A 17,854-nucleotide genomic window follows, 5' to 3' on the forward strand; every position below is an offset into this window, starting at 1 on the left:
TGCTGCACTAGTGGTAGATGTTTCTGCAGAAGTTGCTTTGATTGTGGAGGGCTCTGTTGTTGTATATGTTTCTGCTGTGATAATGGTGGATGTTTCAACTGGAGTTGTTGTAATTGTCACAGTCTCTATTGTTGTAGATGTTTCTGCTACAATAGTTGTGGATGTTAAAGCAGGAGTTGTTGTGATCATGGAAGGCTCAGTTGGCATAGATGTTTCTGCTGTGATAATGGTGGATGTTTCAACTGGAGTTGTTGTAATTGTCGAAGTCTCTATTGTTGTAGATGTTTCTGCTGCACTAGTGGTGGATGTTTCAGCAGGAGTTGTTGTGATTGTGGAAGGCTCAGTTGGCATAGATGTTTCTGCTGTGATAATGGTGGATGTTTCAACTGGAGTTGTTGTAATTGTCGAAGTCTCTATTGTTGTAGATATTTCTGCTACAATAGTTTTGGATGTTTCTGCAGGAGTTGTTGTGATCGTGGACATGTCTGTTGTTATAGATGTTTCAACTGCAATGGAAGTGGATGTTTCGGCAGGAGTTGTTGTGATTGAGGAAGTGTCTGCTGTTGTAGATGTTTCTTCTGCACTAGTAGTGGATGTTTGTGTTGCAGTAGTTGTGATTGTGGACAGCTCTGTTGTTGCTTTAGATGTTGTAGCAGGAGTTGTTGTTATTGATAGGTATTCTGTTGTGGTTCACAAAAAAAAATTATCAATTTAGAAGGTACAAAAGAAATAAATAAAAGAAATAGATTAATTGTGTTTACATTTTGTGTGCATTAATTGTGTGTACATTAATTGTGTGTACATTTTGAATGCATATTTTAATAGAATATTTCTGAAACACCAAAGTTTATGTAAATCCATGTCTAATCTGACCATTTTTTACAGTCTGTTCAATGTCTCACATATGTTCAATACAACGTTTTTTCAAACCTTTTGCTTTTAAAATATTGTCAAACAAACCTGTGTTATTAACTGAAATTGAAGTTATGCTCAGGGCATTGAGAGTTGTCTCGTCACTCAGTAATGCTTCTGCAATTTGGAGTTCTGAAGGCACAGTCTGAATAGAGTTGAAAGCAAGTTCTGATGTGGTGATGACCGATCCCTTGCTGAAATACATTTTTTGAAATACTGTCATATTGGACTAATAAATGGGTTAATCTCATGTATGAGTTATCTCTCACAGTTTAAAACATACACAAAGGCATTGCATTTAAAATTATCAGCAGTGTAGTATTCAGTATTTACCTGAATAGTAGCACAGTGACTCTAAGGAAGGAATAGAACTTCTTCAAATTAAGTGTAAGCTGTAATAAAGTACATAAAGTTACACTGAAACTATGAGAAATATAAAGTATTTATGATTCATTAAATGTAAATAATTAATGCGTTCATAATTTGAATGATTATATAGTGAATACAGTATGTGGGTTTGAACTCACGATATCCTCAACAAGCCTAGCCCTGTTTATGAAAGCAGGAGACTGTCGATCATTGAGGTCATCTATGAAAGAATCTTTAGAGCGGAATTCCAGCTTAATTTTCACTTCATTTACTGGCTCCTCTGTTGTAGATGATTCTGCTAAACTAATAGTGGATATTTCCGCAGTAGTTGTGAACGTGGAAGTCTTTGTCGTTGTAGATGTTTCTGAAGCAGTAGTAATTGATGTTTCAGCCTCATTTGTTGTGAGTGAGGAAGTCTCTATTGTTGAAGATATTTCTGCAACACTAGTGGTGGAAGTTTCAGCAGGAGTTGTTATTGTGGAAGTCTCCGTTGTTGTAGATGTTTCTTCTACATTGATAGTGGATGTTTCAGCAGGCATTATTGGGATTGTGGATATATCTGTTGATGTAGATGTTTCTGCTGCACTAATAGTGGGTGTTTCAGTTGCAGGTGTTGTGATCATGGAAGTCTCTGTTGTTGTTGATGTTTCTGCCACAATAGTGGAGGATCTTTTAGCAAGAGTTGGTGTGAATGTGGAAATATCTGTTGTCATAGATGTTTGTCCTACACTATTAGTGGATGTTTCACCAGGATTTGACGTAATTGTGGAAGTATCTGTTCTTGTAGATATTTCTGCTTTACTAGTGGTGGATGTTTCAGCAAGAGTTGTTGTGAATGTGGAAATAACTGTTGCTGTAGATGTTTCTGCTTCACTAGTGGTGGATGTTACAGCAGGAGTTGTTGTGATCGTGGAAGTGTGTGTTGTGGTAGATGTTTCTGCTGCAATGGAAGTGGATGTTTCAACAGGAGTTGTTGTCATTGTGGAAGTGTCTGTTGTTGTAGATGTTTCTGCTACACTAGTGGTGGATGTTTCGGCAGGAGTTGTTATCATGGAAGTCTCTGTTACTGTAGATGATTCTACTGCAATAGTGGTTGATGTTTCTCCAGGATTTGTTGTGATTGTGGACGTGTCTGTCGTTGTAGATGTTTCTGCTGCAATGGAAGTGGATGTTTCAGCAGGAGTTGTTGTGGTTGTGGAAGTCGCTGTTTTCATAGATGTTTCTGCTGCACTAGTGGTAGATGTTTCTCCAGTAGTTGTTGTGATTGTGGAGGGCTCTGTTGTTGTAGATATTTCTGCAGTGATAATGGTGGATGTTTCAACTAGGGTTGTTGTATTTGTGGAAGTCTCTGTTGTTGTAGATTTTTCTGCTACACTAGTGGTGGATGTTTCAGTAGGAGTTCTTGTGATCATGGAAGTGTCTGTTGTTGTAGATATTTCTGCTGCACTGGAGGTAGATGTTTCTGCTGTAGTTCTTGTAGACGTTTCTGCTGCATTATTGGTAGATATTTCTGCAGTAGTTGTTGTGATTGTGGAAGGCTCTGTTGTTGTAGATGTTTCTGCTTCACTAGTTGTGGATGTTTCAGCAGGAGTTGTTGTGATCATGGAAGTAGATGTTTCTGCTGCAATGGAAGTGGATGTTTCCACAGGAGTTGTTGTCATTGTGGAAGTGTCTGTTGTTGTAGATGTTTCTGCTACACTAGTGGTGGATGTTTCAGCAGGAGTTGTTGTGATCATGGAAGTAGATGTTTCTGCTGCAATGGAAGTGGATGTTTCCACAGGAGTTGTTGTGATCATGGAAGTCTCTGTTGTTGTAGATGATTCTACTGCAATAGTGGTTGATGTTTCTCCATGATTTGTTGTGATTGCGGAAGTCTTTGTTTTTGTGGTTGTTTCTGCTACACTAGTGGTGGATGTTTCAGCAGGAGTTTTTGTGGTTGTGGAGGTCGCTGTTTTCATAGATGTTTCTGCTGCACTAGTGGTAGATGTTTCTGTTGTAGTTCTTGTAGACGTTTCTGCTGCATTATTGGTAGATATTTCTGCAGTAGTTGTTGTGATTGTGGAAGACTCTGTTGTTGTAGATGTTTCTGCTTTGATAATGGTGGATGTTTCAACTGGGGTTGTTGTAATTGTCGAAGTCTCTATTGCTGTAGATGTTTCTGCTACAATAGTGGTCGATGTTTCAGCAGGAATAGTTGTGATAATGGAAGTGTCTGTTGTTGTAGATGTTTCTGTCGCACTATTGGTGGATATTTCAGCAAGAGTTTTTGTGATCGTGGAAGTGTCTGTTGTTGTAGATGATTCCACTGCAATAGTGGTTGATGTTTCTCCCGGAGTTGTTGTGATTGTGGAAGTCTCTTTAGTTGTAGATGTTTCTGCTACAATGGAAGTGGATGTTTCAAGAGGAGTTGTTGTGATCATGGAAGTGTCTGTTGTTGTAAATGTTTCTGCTGCGCTAGTGATAGATGTTTCTGCAGGAGTTGTTCTGAATGTGGAGGGCTCTGTTGTTGTAGATGTTTTTGCTGCCCTAGTGGTAGATGTTTCTGCAGTAGTTATTGTGATTGTGGAGGGCTCTGTTGTTGTAGATGTTTCTGCTACACTAGTGGTGGATGTTTCAGCACGAGTTGTTGTGATTGTGGAGGGCTCTGTTGTTGTAGACGTTTCTGCTGCACTAGTGGTAGATGTTTCTACAGTAGTTGTGATTGTGGAGGGCTCTGTTGTTGTAGATGTTTCTGCTGTGATAATGGTGGATGTTTCAGCAGGAATTGTTGTGATCATGGAAGTGTCTGTAGTTGTAGATGTTTCTGCTGTAATGGAAGTCGATGTTTCAAGAGGAGTTGTTGTGATTATGGAAGTGTCTGTTGTTGTAGATGATTCTACTGCAATAGTGGTTGATGTTTCTCCAGGATTTGTTTTAATTGTGGAAGTGTCTGTTGTTGTAGATGTTTCTGCTTCACTAGTGGTGGATGTTTCAGCAGAATTTGATGTGATCATGGACGTGTCTGTTGTTGTAGATGATTCCACTGCAATATTTGTTGATGTTTCTCCAGGATTTGTTGTAATTGTTGAAGTGTCCGTTGTTGTAGATGTTTCTGCTGCACTAGTGGTAGATGTTTCTGCAGGAGTTGTTGTGATTGTGGAGGGCTCTGTTGTTGTAGATGTTTCTGCTTTGATAATGGTGGATGTTTCAACTGGGGTTGTTGTAATTGTCGAAGTCTCTATTGCTGTAGATGTTTCTGCTACAATAGTGGTCGATGTTTCAGCAGGAATAGTTGTGATAATGGAAGTGTCTGTTGTTGTAGATGTTTCTGTCGAACTACTGGTGGATATTTCAGCAAGAGTTGTTGTGATCGTGGAAGTGTCTGTTGTTGTAGATGATTCCACTGCAATAGTGGTTGATGTTTCTCCAGGAGTTGTTGTGATTGTGGAAGTCTCTTTAGTTGTAGATGTTTCTGCTACAATGGAAGTGGATGTTTCAAGAGGAGTTGTTGTTATCATGGAAGTGTCTGTTGTTGTAAATGTTTCTGCTGCACTAGTGATAGATGTTTCTGCAGGAGTTGTTCTGAATGTGGAGGGCTCTGTTGTTGTAGATGTTTTTGCTGCCCTAGTGGTAGATGTTTCTGCAGTAGTTATTGTGATTGTGGAGGGCTCTGTTGTTGTAGATGTTTCTGCTGTGATAATGGTGGATGTTTCAGCAGGAATTGTTGTGATCATGGAAGTGTCTGTAGTTGTAGATGTTTCTGCTGCAATGGAAGTGGATGTTTCAAGAGGAGTTGTTGTGATTATGGAAGTGTCTGTTGTTGTAGATGATTCTACTGCAATAGTGGTTGATGTTTCTCCAGGATTTGTTTTAATTGTGGAAGTGTCTGTTGTTGTAGATGTTTCTGCTTCACTAGTGGTGGATGTTTCAGCAGAAGTTGATGTGATCATGGACGTGTCTGTTGTTGTAGATGATTCTACTGCAATAGTTGTTGATGTTTCTCCAGGATTTGTTGTAATTGTTGAAGTGTCCGTTGTTGTAGATGTTTCTACTGCACTAGTGGTAGATGTTTCTGCTGTAGTTCTTGTAGATGTTTTTGCTGCATTACTGGTAGATATTTCTGCTGTAGTTGTTGTGATTGTGGAGGGCTCTGTTGTTGTAGATGTTTCTGCTTTGATAATGGTGGATGTTTCAACTGAGGTTGTTGTAATTGTCGAAGTCTCTATTGCTGTAGATGTTTCTGCTACAATAGTGGTGGATGTTTCCGCAGGAATTGTTGTGATCATGGAAGTGTCTGTTGTTGTAGATGTTTCTGCTGCACTAGTTATTGATGTTTCTACAGGAGTTGTTGTGAATGTGGAAGTTTCTGTTGCTGTAGATGTTCCTGCTTCACTAGTTGTGGATGTTTCAGCAGGAGTTGTTGTGATCATGGACGTGTCTGTTGTTGTAGATGATTCCACTGCAATAGTTGTTGATGTTTCTCCAGGATTTATTGTAATTGTTGAAGTGTCTGATGTTGTAGATGTTTCTGCTGCAATGGAAGTGGATGTTTCAACAGGAGTTGTTGTGATTGTGGATGTCTCTGTTTTTGTATATGTTTCTGCTACACCAGTGGTGGATGTTTCAGCTGGAGTTTCAGCAGGAGTTATTGTGATTGAGGAAGTGTCTGCTGTTGTAGATGTTTCTTCTGCGCTAGTAGTGGATGTTTCAGTTGCAGTAGTTGTGATTGTGGACAGCTCTGTTGTTGCTTTAGATGTTGTAGCAGGAGTTGTTGTCGTTGATAGGTATTCTGTTGTTGTTTCATAAAAATTGCTTATCAGTTTAGAAGGCACTCTCAGTAGTAATGACAAAAGAGATTAATTGTGTGTACATTTTGAATGCATATTTTATTAGACTATTTCTGAAACACCAAAGTTTATGTAAATCCATGTCTAATCTGACCATTTTTTACAGTCTGTTCAATGTCTCACATATGTACAATACAACATTTTTTCAAACCTTTTGCTTTTAATATATTGTCAGACAAACCTGTATTATTAACTGAAATTGAAGTTATGCTCAGGGCATTGAGAGTTGTCTCGTCACTCAGTAATTCTTCTGCAATTTGGAGTTCTGATGGCACAGTCTGAATAGAGTTGAAAGCAAGTTCTGATGTGGTGATGACCGATCCCTTGCTGAAATACATTTTTAGAAATACTGTCATATTGGACTAATAAATGGGTTAATCGCATATATGAGTTATCTCTCACAGTTGAAAACATACACAAAGGCATTGCATTTAAAATTATCAGCAGTGAAGTATTCAGTATTTACCTGAATAGTAGCACAGTGACTCTAAGGAAGGAATGGAACTTCTTCAAATTAAGTGTAAGCTGTAATAAAGTACAGAAAGTTACAATGAAACTATGAGAAATATAAAGTATTTATGATTCATTAAATGTAAATAATTAATACGTTCATAATTTGAATGATTATATAGTGAATACAGTATGTGGGTTTGAACTCACGATATCCTCAACAAGCCTAGCCCTGTTTATGAAAGCAGGAGACTGTCGATCATTGAGGTCATCTATGAAAGAATCTTTAGAGCGGAATTCCAGCTTAATTTTCACTTCATTTACTGGCTCCTCTGTTGTAGATGATTCTGCTACACTAGTAGTGGATATTTCCGCAGTAGTTGTGAACGTGGAAGTCACTGTCGTTGTAGATGTTTCTGAAGCAGTAGTAACTGATGTTTCAGCCTCAGTTGTTGTGAGTGAGGAAGTCTCTATTGTTGAAGAAATTTCTGCAACACTAGTGGTGGAAGTTTCAGCAGGAGTTGTTATTGTGGAAGTCTCCGTTGTTGTAGATGTTTCTTCTACATTGATAGTGGATGTTTCAGCAGGAATTATTGGGATTGTGGATATATCTGTTGATGTAGATGTTTCTGCTGCACTAATAGTGGGTGTTTCAGTTGCAGGTGTTGTGATCATGGAAGTCTCTGTTGTTGTTGATGTTTCTGCCACAATAGTGGAGGATCTTTCAGCAAGAGTTGGTGTGAATGTGGAAATATCTGTTGTCATAGATGTTTCTCCTACACTATTAGTGGATGTTTCACCAGGATTTGACGTAATTGTGGAAGTATCTGTTCTTGTAGATGTTTCTGCTTTACTAGTGGTGGATGTTTCAGCAAGAGTTGGTGTGATCATGGAAGTGTCTGTTGTTGTAGATGATTCTACTGCAATAGTGGTTGATGTTTCTCCAGGATTTGTTGTGATCATGGAAGTCTCTGTTTTTGTGGTTGTTTCTGCTACACTAGTGGTGGATGTTTCAGCAGGAATTGTTGTGGTTGTGGAAGTCGCTGTTTTCATAGATGTTTCTGCTGCACTAGTGGTAGATGTTTCTGCTGTAGTTCTTGTAGACGTTTCTGCTGCATTAGTGGTAGATGTTTCTCCAGTAGTTGTTGTGATTGCGGAGGGCTCTGTTGTTGTAGATATTTCTGCAGTGATAATGGTGGATGTTTCAACTGGGGTTGTTGTAATTGTCGAAGTCTCTATTGCTGTAGATGTTTCTGCTTCAAAAGTGGTGGATGTTTCAGCAGGACTTGTTGTGATCATGGAAGTGTCTGTGGTTGTAGATGTTTCTGCTGCACTAGTGGTAGATGTTTCTGCTGTAGTTCTTGTAGACGTTTCTGCTGCATTATTGGTAGATATTTCTGCAGTAGTTGTTTTGATTGTGGAAGGCTCTGTTGCTGTAGATGTTTCTGCTTCTCTAGTTGTAGATGTTTCAGCAGGAGTTGTTGTGATCATGGAAGTAGATGTTTCTGCTACTCTATTGGTGGATGTATCAGTTGGAGTTGTTGTGATCATGGAAGTGTCTGTTGTTGTAGATGTTTCTGCTGCACTAGTGGTAGATGTTTCTGCAGTAGTTTTTGTGATTGTGGAGGGCTCTGTTTTTGTAGATATTTCTGCAGTGATAATGGTGGATGTTTCAACTGGAGTTGTTGTAATTGTCAAAGTCTCTATTGCTGTAGATGTTTCTCCTACACTAGTGGTGGATGTTTCAGTAGGAGTTGTTGTGATCGTGGAAGTGTCTGTAGTTGTAGATGTTTCTGCTGCAATGGAAGTGGATGTTTCAACAGGAGTTGTTGTCATTGTGGAAGTCTCTGTTGTTGTAGATGTTTCTCCTACACTAGTAGTGGATGTTTCAGCAGGAGTTTCTGTGATCATGGAAGTGTCTGTTGTTGTAGATGATTCTACTGCAATATTGGTTGATTTTTCTCCAGGATTTGTTGTAATTGTGGAAGTGTCTGTTGTTGTAGATGTTTCTGCTACACTTCTGGTGGATGTTTCAGCAAGAGTTGTTGTGATCATGGAAGTGTCTGTTGTTGTAGATGATTCCACTGCAATAGTGGTTGATGTTTCTTCAGGCGTTGTTGTGTTTGTGGAAGTCTCTTTAGTTTTAGATGTTTCTGCTACACTAGTGGTGGATGTTTCAGCAGTAGTTGTTGTGATCGTGGAAGTCTCTGTTTTTGTAGATGTTTCTGCTGCAAAGGAAGTGGATGTTTCAAGAGGAGTTGTTGTGACCATGGAAGTAGATGTTTCTGCTACACTAGTGGTGGATGTTTCAGTAGGAATTGTTGTGATCATGGAAGTGTCTGTAGTTGTAGATGTTTCTGCTGCAAAGGAAGTGGATGTTTCAACAGGAGTTGTTGTCATTGTGGAAGTGTCTGTTGTTGTAGATGTTTCTGCTACACTACTGGTGGATGTTTCAGCAAGAGGAGTTGTGATCATGGAAGTGTCTGTTGTTGTAGATGATTCCACTGCAATAGTGGTTGATGTTTCTCCAGGAGTTGTTGTGATTGTGGAAGTCTCTTTAGTTGTAGATGTTTCTGCTGCGCTAGTGATAGATGTTTCTGCAGGAGTTGTTCTGAATGTGGAGGGCTCTGTTGTTGTAGATGTTTCTGCTGCACTAGTGGTAGATGTTCCTGCAGGAGTTGTTGTGATTGTGGAGGACTCTGTTTCTGTAGATATTTCTGCAGTGATATTGGTGGATGTTTCAGCAGGGGTTGTTGTAATTGTCGAAGTCGCTATTGTTGAAGATGTTTCTGCAAAACTAGTGATAGATGTTTCTGCAGGAGTTGTTGTGATTTTGGAGGGCTCTGTTGTTGTAGATGTTTCTGCTAGACTAGTGGTGGATTTTTTAGCAGGAGTTGTGGTGATCCTGGACGTGTCTGTTAGTGTAGATGTTTCTGCTGCACTAGTGGTAGATGTTTCTGCAGAAGTTGTTGTGATTGTGGAGGGCTCTGTTTTTGTAGATATTTCTGCTGTGATAATGGTGGATGTTTCAACTGGGGTTGTTGTAATTTTCAAAGTCTCTATTGCTGTAGATGTTTCTGCTGCACTAGTGGTGGATGTTTCAGCAGGAGTTGTTGTAGTTATCTTGGAAGTGTCTGTAGTTGTAGATGTTTCTGCTGCAATGGAAGTGGATGTTGCAACATGAGTTGTTGTGATTATGGAAGTGTCCGTTGTTGTAGATGTTTCTGCTGCACTAGTGGTAGATGTTTCTGCTGTAGTTCTTGTAGACGTTTCTGCTGCATTATTGGTAGATATTTCTGCAGTAGTTGTTGGGATTGTGGAAGGCTCTGTTGTTGTAGATGTTTCTGCTTCACTAGTTGTGGATGTTTCAGCAGGAGTTGTTGTGATCATGGAAGTGTCCGTTGTTGTAGATGTTTCTGCTGCACTAGTGGTAGATGTTTCTGCTGTAGTTCTTGTAGACGTTTCTGCTGCATTATTGGTAGATATTTCTGCAGTAGTTGTTGGGATTGTGGAAGGCTCTGTTGTTGTAGATGTTTCTGCTTCACTAGTTGTGGATGTTTCAGCAGGAGTTGTTGTGATCTTAGAAGTGTCTGTTGTTGTAGATGTTTCTGCTGCAAAGGAAGTGGATGTTTCAGCAGGAGTTATTGTGATCATGGAAGTGTCTGTTGTTGTAGATGTTTCTGCTGCAAAGGAAGTGGATGTTTCAGTAGGAATTGTTGTGATCATGGAAGTGTCTGTTTTTGTAGATATTTCTGCTACACTAGTAATAGATGTTTCAGCAGGAATTGTTGTGAATGTGGAAGTTTCTGTTGCTGTAGATGTTTCTGCTTCACTAGTTGTGGATGTTTCAGCAGGAGTTTTTGTGATCATGGAAGTAGATGTTTCTGTTACTCTATTGGTGGATGTATCAGTTGGAGTTGTTGTGATCTTAGAAGTGTCTATTGTTGTAGATGTTTCTGCTGCATTAGTGGTAGATGTTTCTGCAGTAGTAGTTGTGATTGTGGAGGGCTTTGTTTTTGTAGATATTTCTGCAGTGATAATGGTGGATGTTTCAAATGGAGTTGTTGTAATTGTCAAAGTCTCTATTGCTGTAGATGTTTCTGCTACACTAGTGGTGGATGTTTCTGTAGAAATTGTTGTGATCGTGGAAGTGTTTGTAGTTGTAGATGTTTCTGCTGCAATAGTGGTTGATGTTTCTCCAGGATTTGTTGTAATTTTGGAAGTGTCTGTTGTTGTAGATGTTTCTGCTACACTACTGGTGGATGTTTCAGCAAGAGGAGTTGTGATCATGGAAGTGTCTGTTGTTGTAGATGATTCCACTGCAATAGTGGTTGATGTTTCTCCAGGAGTTGTTGTGATTGTGGAAGTCTCTTTAGTTGTAGATGTTTCTGCTGCGCTAGTGATAGATGTTTCTGCAGGAGTTGTTCTGAATGTGGAGGGCTCTGTTGTTGTAGATGTTTCTGCTGCACTAGTGGTAGATGTTCCTGCAGGAGTTGTTGTGATTGTGGAGGACTCTGTTTTTGTAGATATTTCTGCAGTGATATTGGTGGATGTTTCAGCAGGGGTTGTTGTAATTGTCGAAGTCGCTATTGTTGAAGATGTTTCTGCAAAACTAGTGATAGATGTTTCTGCAGGAGTTGTTGTGATTTTGGAGGGCTCTGTTGTTGTAGATGTTTCTGCTAGACTAGTGGTGGATTTTTTAGCAGGAGTTGTTGTGATCCTGGACGTGTCTGTTAGTGTAGATGTTTCTGCTGCACTAGTGGTAGATGTTTCTGCAGAAGTTGTTGTGATTGTGGAGGGCTCTGTTTTTGTAGATATTTCTGCTGTGATAATGGTGGATGTTTCAACTGGGGTTGTTGTAATTTTCAAAGTCTCTATTGCTGTAGATGTTTCTGCTGCACTAGTGGTGGATGTTTCAGCAGGAGTTGTTGTAGTTATCTTGGAAGTGTCTGTAGTTGTAGATGTTTCTGCTGCAATGGAAGTGGATGTTGCAACATGAGTTGTTGTGATTATGGAAGTGTCCGTTGTTGTAGATGTTTCTGCTGCACTAGTGGTAGATGTTTCTGCTGTAGTTCTTGTAGACGTTTCTGCTGCATTATTGGTAGATATTTCTGCAGTAGTTGTTGGGATTGTGGAAGGCTCTGTTGTTGTAGATGTTTCTGCTTCACTAGTTGTGGATGTTTCAGCAGGAGTTGTTGTGATCATGGAAGTGTCCGTTGTTGTAGATGTTTCTGCTGCACTAGTGGTAGATGTTTCTGCTGTTGTTCTTGTAGACGTTTCTGCTGCATTATTGGTAGATATTTCTGCAGTAGTTGTTGGGATTGTGGAAGGCTCTGTTGTTGTAGATGTTTCTGCTTCACTAGTTGTGGATGTTTCAGCAGGAGTTGTTGTGATCTTAGAAGTGTCTGTTGTTGTAGATGTTTCTGCTGCAAAGGAAGTGGATGTTTCAGTAGGAATTGTTGTGATCATGGAAGTGTCTGTTGTTGTAGATGTTTCTGCTACACTAGTAATAGATGTTTCAGCAGGAATTGTTGTGAATGTGGAAGTTTCTGTTGCTGTAGATGTTTCTGCTTCACTAGTTGTGGATGTTTCAGCAGGAGTTGTTGTGATTGTGGAGGGCTTTGTTTTTGTAGATATTTCTGCAGTGATAATGGTGGATGTTTCAAATGGAGTTGTTGTAATTGTCAAAGTCTCTATTGCTGTAGATGTTTCTGCTGCATTAGTGGTAGATGTTTCTGCAGTAGTAGTTGTGATTGTGGAGGGCTTTGTTTTTGTAGATATTTCTGCAGTGATAATGGTGGATGTTTCAAATGGAGTTGTTGTAATTGTCAAAGTCTCTATTGCTGTAGATGTTTCTGCTACACTAGTGGTGGATGTTTCTGTAGGAATTGTTGTGATCGTGGAAGTGTTTGTAGTTGTAGATGTTTCTGCTGCAATAGTGGTTGATGTTTCTCCAGGATTTGTTGTAATTTTGGAAGTGTCTGTTGTTGTAGATGTTTCTGCTACACTACTGGTGGATGTTTCAGCAAGAGGAGTTGTGATCATGGAAGTGTCTGTTGTTGTAGATGATTCCACTGCAATAGTGGTTGATGTTTCTGCAGGAGTTGTTGTGATTGTGGAAGTCTCTTTAGTTGTAGATGTTTCTGCTACACTAGTGGTGGATGTTACAGCAGTAGTTGTTGTGATCATGGAAGTGTCTGTTGTTGTAGATGTTTCTGCAGTAGTAGTTGTGATTCTGGAGGGCACTGTTGTTGTCGAAAATTCTGCAGTGATAATGGTGGATGTTTCAACTGGAGTTGTTGTAATTATCATAGTCTCTATTGCTGTAGATGTTTCTGCTACACTAGTGGTGGATGTTTCAGTAGGAATTGTTGTGATCGTTGAAGTAGATGTTTCTGTTACTCTATTGGTGGATGTATCAGTTGGAGTTGTTGTGATCTTAGAAGTGTCTGTTGTTGTAAATGTTTCTGCTGTACTAGTGATAGATGTTTCTGCAGTAGCTATTGTGATTGTGGAGGGCTCTGTTTTTGTAGATATTTCTGCAGTGATAATGGTGGATGTTTCAAATGGAGTTGTTGTTATTGTCAAAGTCTCTATTGCTGTAGATGTTTCTGCTACACTAGTGGTGGATGTTTCTGTAGGAATTGTTGTGATCGTGGAAGTGTCTGTAGTTGTAGATGTTTCTGCTGCAATGGAGGTGGATGTTTCAGCAGGAATTGTTGTGATTGTGGAAGTCTCTGTTTTTGTATATGTTTCTGCTACACCAGTGGTGGATGTTTCAGCTGGAGTTTCAGCAGGAGTTGTTGTGATTGAGGAAGTGTCTGCTGTTGTAGATGTTTCTTCTGCGCTAGTAGTGGATGTTTCAGTTGCAGTAGTTGTGATTGTGGACAGCTCTGTTGTTGCTTTAGATGTTGTAGCAGGAGTTGTTGTCGTTGATAGGTATTCTGTTGTTGTTTCATAAAAAATGCTTATCAGTTTAGAAGGCACTCTCAATAGTAATAACAAAAGAGATTAATTGTGTGTACATTTTGAATGCATATTTTAATAGAATATTTCTGAAACACCAAAGTTTATGTAAAACCATGTCTAATCTGACCATTTTTTACAGTCTGTTCAATGTCTCACATATGTACAATACAACATTTTTTCAAACCTTTTGCTTTTAATATATTGTCAGACAAACCTGTATTATTAACTGAAATTGAAGTTATGCTCAGGGCATTGAGAGTTGTCTCGTCACTCAGTAATTCTTCTGCAATTTGGAGTTCTGAAGGCACAGTCTGAATAGAGTTGAAAGCAAGTTCTGATGTGGTGATGACTGATCCCTTGCTGAAATACATTTTTAGAAATACTGTCATATTGGACTAATAAATGGGTTAATCGCATGTATGAGTTATCTCTCACAGTTGAAAACATACACAAAGGCATTGCATTTAAAATTATCAGCAGTGAAGTATTCAGTATTTACCTGAATAGTAGCACAGTGACTCTAAGGAAGGAATGGAACTTCTTCAAATTAAGTGTGAGCTGTAATAAAGTACAGAAAGTTACAATGAAACTATGAGAAATATAAAGTATTTATGATTCATTAAATGTAAATAATTAATACGTTCATAATTTGAATGATTATATAGTGAATACAGTATGTGGGTTTGAACTCACGATATCCTCAACAAGCCTAGCCCTGTTTATGAAAGCAGGAGACTGTCGATCATTGAGGTCATCTATGAAAGAATCTTTAGAGCGGAATTCCAGCTTAATTTTCACTTCATTTACTGGCTCCTCTGTTGTAGATGATTCTGCTACACTAGTAGTGGATATTTCCGCAGTAGTTGTGAACGTGGAAGTCTTTGTCGTTGTAGATGTTTCTGAAGCAGTAGTAATTGATGTTTCCGCCTCAGTTGTTGTGAGTGAGGAAGTCTCTATTGTTGAAGATATTTCTGCAACACTAGTGGTGGAAGTTTCAGCAGGAGTTGTTATTGTGGAAGTCTCCGTTGTTGTAGATGTTTCTTCTACATTGATAGTGGATGTTTCAGCAGGAATTATTGGGATTGTGGATATATCTGTTGATGTAGATGTTTCTGCTGCACTAATAGTGGGTGTTTCAGTTGCAGGTGTTGTGTTCATGGAAGTCTCTGTTGTTGTTGATGTTTCTGCCACAATAGTGGAGGATCTTTCAGCAAGAGTTGGTGTGAATGTGGAAATATCTGTTGTCATAGATGTTTCTCCTACACTATTAGTGGATGTTTCACCAGGATTTGATGTAATTGTGGAAGTATCTGTTCTTGTAGATGTTTCTGCTTTACTAGTGGTGGATGTTACAGCAGGAGTTGTTGTGATTGTGGAAGTCTCTGTTGTTGTAGATGTTTCTGTCGCACTAGTGGTGGATGTTACAGCAGTAGTTGTTGTGATCATGGAAGTGTCTGTAGTTGTAGATGTTTCTGCTGCAATGGAAGTGGATGTTTCAACAGGAGTTTTTGTGGTTGTGGAAGTCGCTGTTTTCATAGATGTTTCTACTGCATTAGTGGTAGATGTTTCTCCAGTAGTTGTTGTGATTGTGGAGGGCTCTGTTGTTGTAGATTTTTCTGCAGTGATAATGGTGGATGTTTCAACTGGGGTTGTTGTAATTGTCGAAGTCTCTATTGCTCTAGATGTTTCTGCTACAATAGTGGTGGATGTTTCAGCAGGACTTGTTGTGATCATGGAAGTGTCCGTTGTTGTAGATGTTTCTGCTGTAGTTCTTGTAGACATTTCTGCTGCATTACTGGTAGATATTTCTGCAGTAGTTGTTGGGATTGTGGAAGGCTCTGTTGTTGTAGATGTTTCTGCTTCACTAGTTGTGGATGTTTCAGCAGGAGTTGTTGTGATCATGGAAGTAGATGTTTCTGCTACTCTATTGGTGGATGTATCAGTTGGAGTTGTTGTGATCTTATAAGTGTCTGTTGTTGTAGATGTTTCTGCTGTACTAGTGCTAGATGTTTCTGCAGTAGTTTTTGTGATTGTGGAGGGCTCTGTTTTTGTAGATATTTCTGCAGTGATAATAGTGGATGTTTCAACTGGAGTTGTTGTAATTGTCAAAGTCTCTATTGCTTTAGATGTTTCTCCTACACTAGTGGTGGATATTTCGGTAGGAATTGTTGTGATCATGGAAGTGTCTGTTGTTGTAGATGTTTCTACTGCAATAGTGGTTGATATTTCTCCATGATTTGTTGTGATTGTGGACGTGTCTATTGTTGTAGATGTTTCTGCTTCACTAGTTGTGGATGTTTCAGCAGGAGTTGTTGTGATCATGGAAGTAGATGTTTCTGTTACACTATTGGTGGATGTATCAGTTGGAGTTGTTGTGATCTTAGAAGTGTCTGTTGTTGTAGATGTTTCTACTGCAATAGTGGTTGATATTTCTCCATGATTTGTTGTGATTGTGGACGTGTCTATTGTTGTAGATGTTTCTGCTAGACTAGTGGTGGATTTTTTAGCAGGAGTTGTTGTGATCCTGGACGTGTCTGTTAGTGTAGATGTTTCTGCTGCACTAGTGGTAGATGTTTCTGCAGAAGTTGTTGTGATTGTGGAGGGCTCTGTTTTTGTAGATATTTCTGCTGTGATAATGGTGGATGTTTCAACTGGGGTTGTTGTAATTTTCAAAGTCTCTATTGCTGTAGATGTTTCTGCTGCACTAGTGGTGGATGTTTCAGCAGGAGTTGTTGTAGTTATCTTGGAAGTGTCTGTAGTTGTAGATGTTTCTGCTGCAATGGAAGTGGATGTTGCAACATGAGTTGTTGTGATTATGGAAGTGTCCGTTGTTGTAGATGTTTCTGCTGCACTAGTGGTAGATGTTTCTGCTGTAGTTCTTGTAGACGTTTCTGCTGCATTATTGGTAGATATTTCTGCAGTAGTTGTTGGGATTGTGGAAGGCTCTGTTGTTGTAGATGTTTCTGCTTCACTAGTTGTGGATGTTTCAGCAGGAGTTGTTGTGATCATGGAAGTGTCCGTTGTTGTAGATGTTTCTGCTGCACTAGTGGTAGATGTTTCTGCTGTTGTTCTTGTAGACGTTTCTGCTGCATTATTGGTAGATATTTCTGCAGTAGTTGTTGGGATTGTGGAAGGCTCTGTTGTTGTAGATGTTTCTGCTTCACTAGTTGTGGATGTTTCAGCAGGAGTTGTTGTGATCTTAGAAGTGTCTGTTGTTGTAGATGTTTCTGCTGCAAAGGAAGTGGATGTTTCAGTAGGAATTGTTGTGATCATGGAAGTGTCTGTTGTTGTAGATGTTTCTGCTACACTAGTAATAGATGTTTCAGCAGGAATTGTTGTGAATGTGGAAGTTTCTGTTGCTGTAGATGTTTCTGCTTCACTAGTTGTGGATGTTTCAGCAGGAGTTGTTGTGATTGTGGAGGGCTTTGTTTTTGTAGATATTTCTGCAGTGATAATGGTGGATGTTTCAAATGGAGTTGTTGTAATTGTCAAAGTCTCTATTGCTGTAGATGTTTCTGCTGCATTAGTGGTAGATGTTTCTGCAGTAGTAGTTGTGATTGTGGAGGGCTTTGTTTTTGTAGATATTTCTGCAGTGATAATGGTGGATGTTTCAAATGGAGTTGTTGTAATTGTCAAAGTCTCTATTGCTGTAGATGTTTCTGCTACACTAGTGGTGGATGTTTCTGTAGGAATTGTTGTGATCGTGGAAGTGTTTGTAGTTGTAGATGTTTCTGCTGCAATAGTGGTTGATGTTTCTCCAGGATTTGTTGTAATTTTGGAAGTGTCTGTTGTTGTAGATGTTTCTGCTACACTACTGGTGGATGTTTCAGCAAGAGGAGTTGTGATCATGGAAGTGTCTGTTGTTGTAGATGATTCCACTGCAATAGTGGTTGATGTTTCTGCAGGAGTTGTTGTGATTGTGGAAGTCTCTTTAGTTGTAGATGTTTCTGCTACACTAGTGGTGGATGTTACAGCAGTAGTTGTTGTGATCATGGAAGTGTCTGTTGTTGTAGATGTTTCTGCAGTAGTAGTTGTGATTCTGGAGGGCACTGTTGTTGTCGAAAATTCTGCAGTGATAATGGTGGATGTTTCAACTGGAGTTGTTGTAATTATCATAGTCTCTATTGCTGTAGATGTTTCTGCTACACTAGTGGTGGATGTTTCAGTAGGAATTGTTGTGATCGTTGAAGTAGATGTTTCTGTTACTCTATTGGTGGATGTATCAGTTGGAGTTGTTGTGATCTTAGAAGTGTCTGTTGTTGTAAATGTTTCTGCTGTACTAGTGATAGATGTTTCTGCAGTAGCTATTGTGATTGTGGAGGGCTCTG

The 17,854-nt window shown here is 39.3% G+C and overlaps 1 protein-coding gene across 1 annotated transcript; it reads right to left on the bottom strand.

Moving 5' to 3' along the window:
• Positions 1–6,149: 6,149 nt before the first annotated feature.
• LOC127949059 (uncharacterized) lies at positions 6,150–14,855 on the bottom strand. Its single transcript, XM_052546377.1, has 4 exons — positions 14,220–14,855; positions 6,574–6,632; positions 6,289–6,434; positions 6,150–6,160 (listed from the first exon to the last, which is right to left on the bottom strand). Exons 1-4 carry the CDS (start codon positions 14,772–14,774, stop codon positions 6,150–6,152), a joined length of 771 nt encoding a protein of 256 aa, XP_052402337.1. The 5' UTR covers positions 14,775–14,855.
• Positions 14,856–17,854: the final 2,999 nt, after the last annotated feature.

This window comes from Carassius gibelio, chromosome A1 (assembly GCF_023724105.1).
Source record: "Carassius gibelio isolate Cgi1373 ecotype wild population from Czech Republic chromosome A1, carGib1.2-hapl.c, whole genome shotgun sequence".
Lineage (NCBI taxonomy): Eukaryota > Metazoa > Chordata > Actinopteri > Cypriniformes > Cyprinidae > Carassius > Carassius gibelio.

Bases quoted from the DNA above. Each gene is read 5' to 3' on its own strand.
- LOC127949059 (XM_052546377.1), bottom strand. From the start codon at position 14,774: ATGACAACAGATATTTCCACATTCACACCAACTCTTGCTGAAAGATCC. The intron at 6,633-14,219 runs GTGAGTTCAAAC...ACTTTATTACAG, and splicing joins CTAGGCTTGTTGAGGATATC to CTTACACTTAATTTGAAGAA. The intron at 6,435-6,573 runs GTAAATACTGAA...AATGTATTTCAG, and splicing joins GTCACTGTGCTACTATTCAG to CAAGGGATCGGTCATCACCA.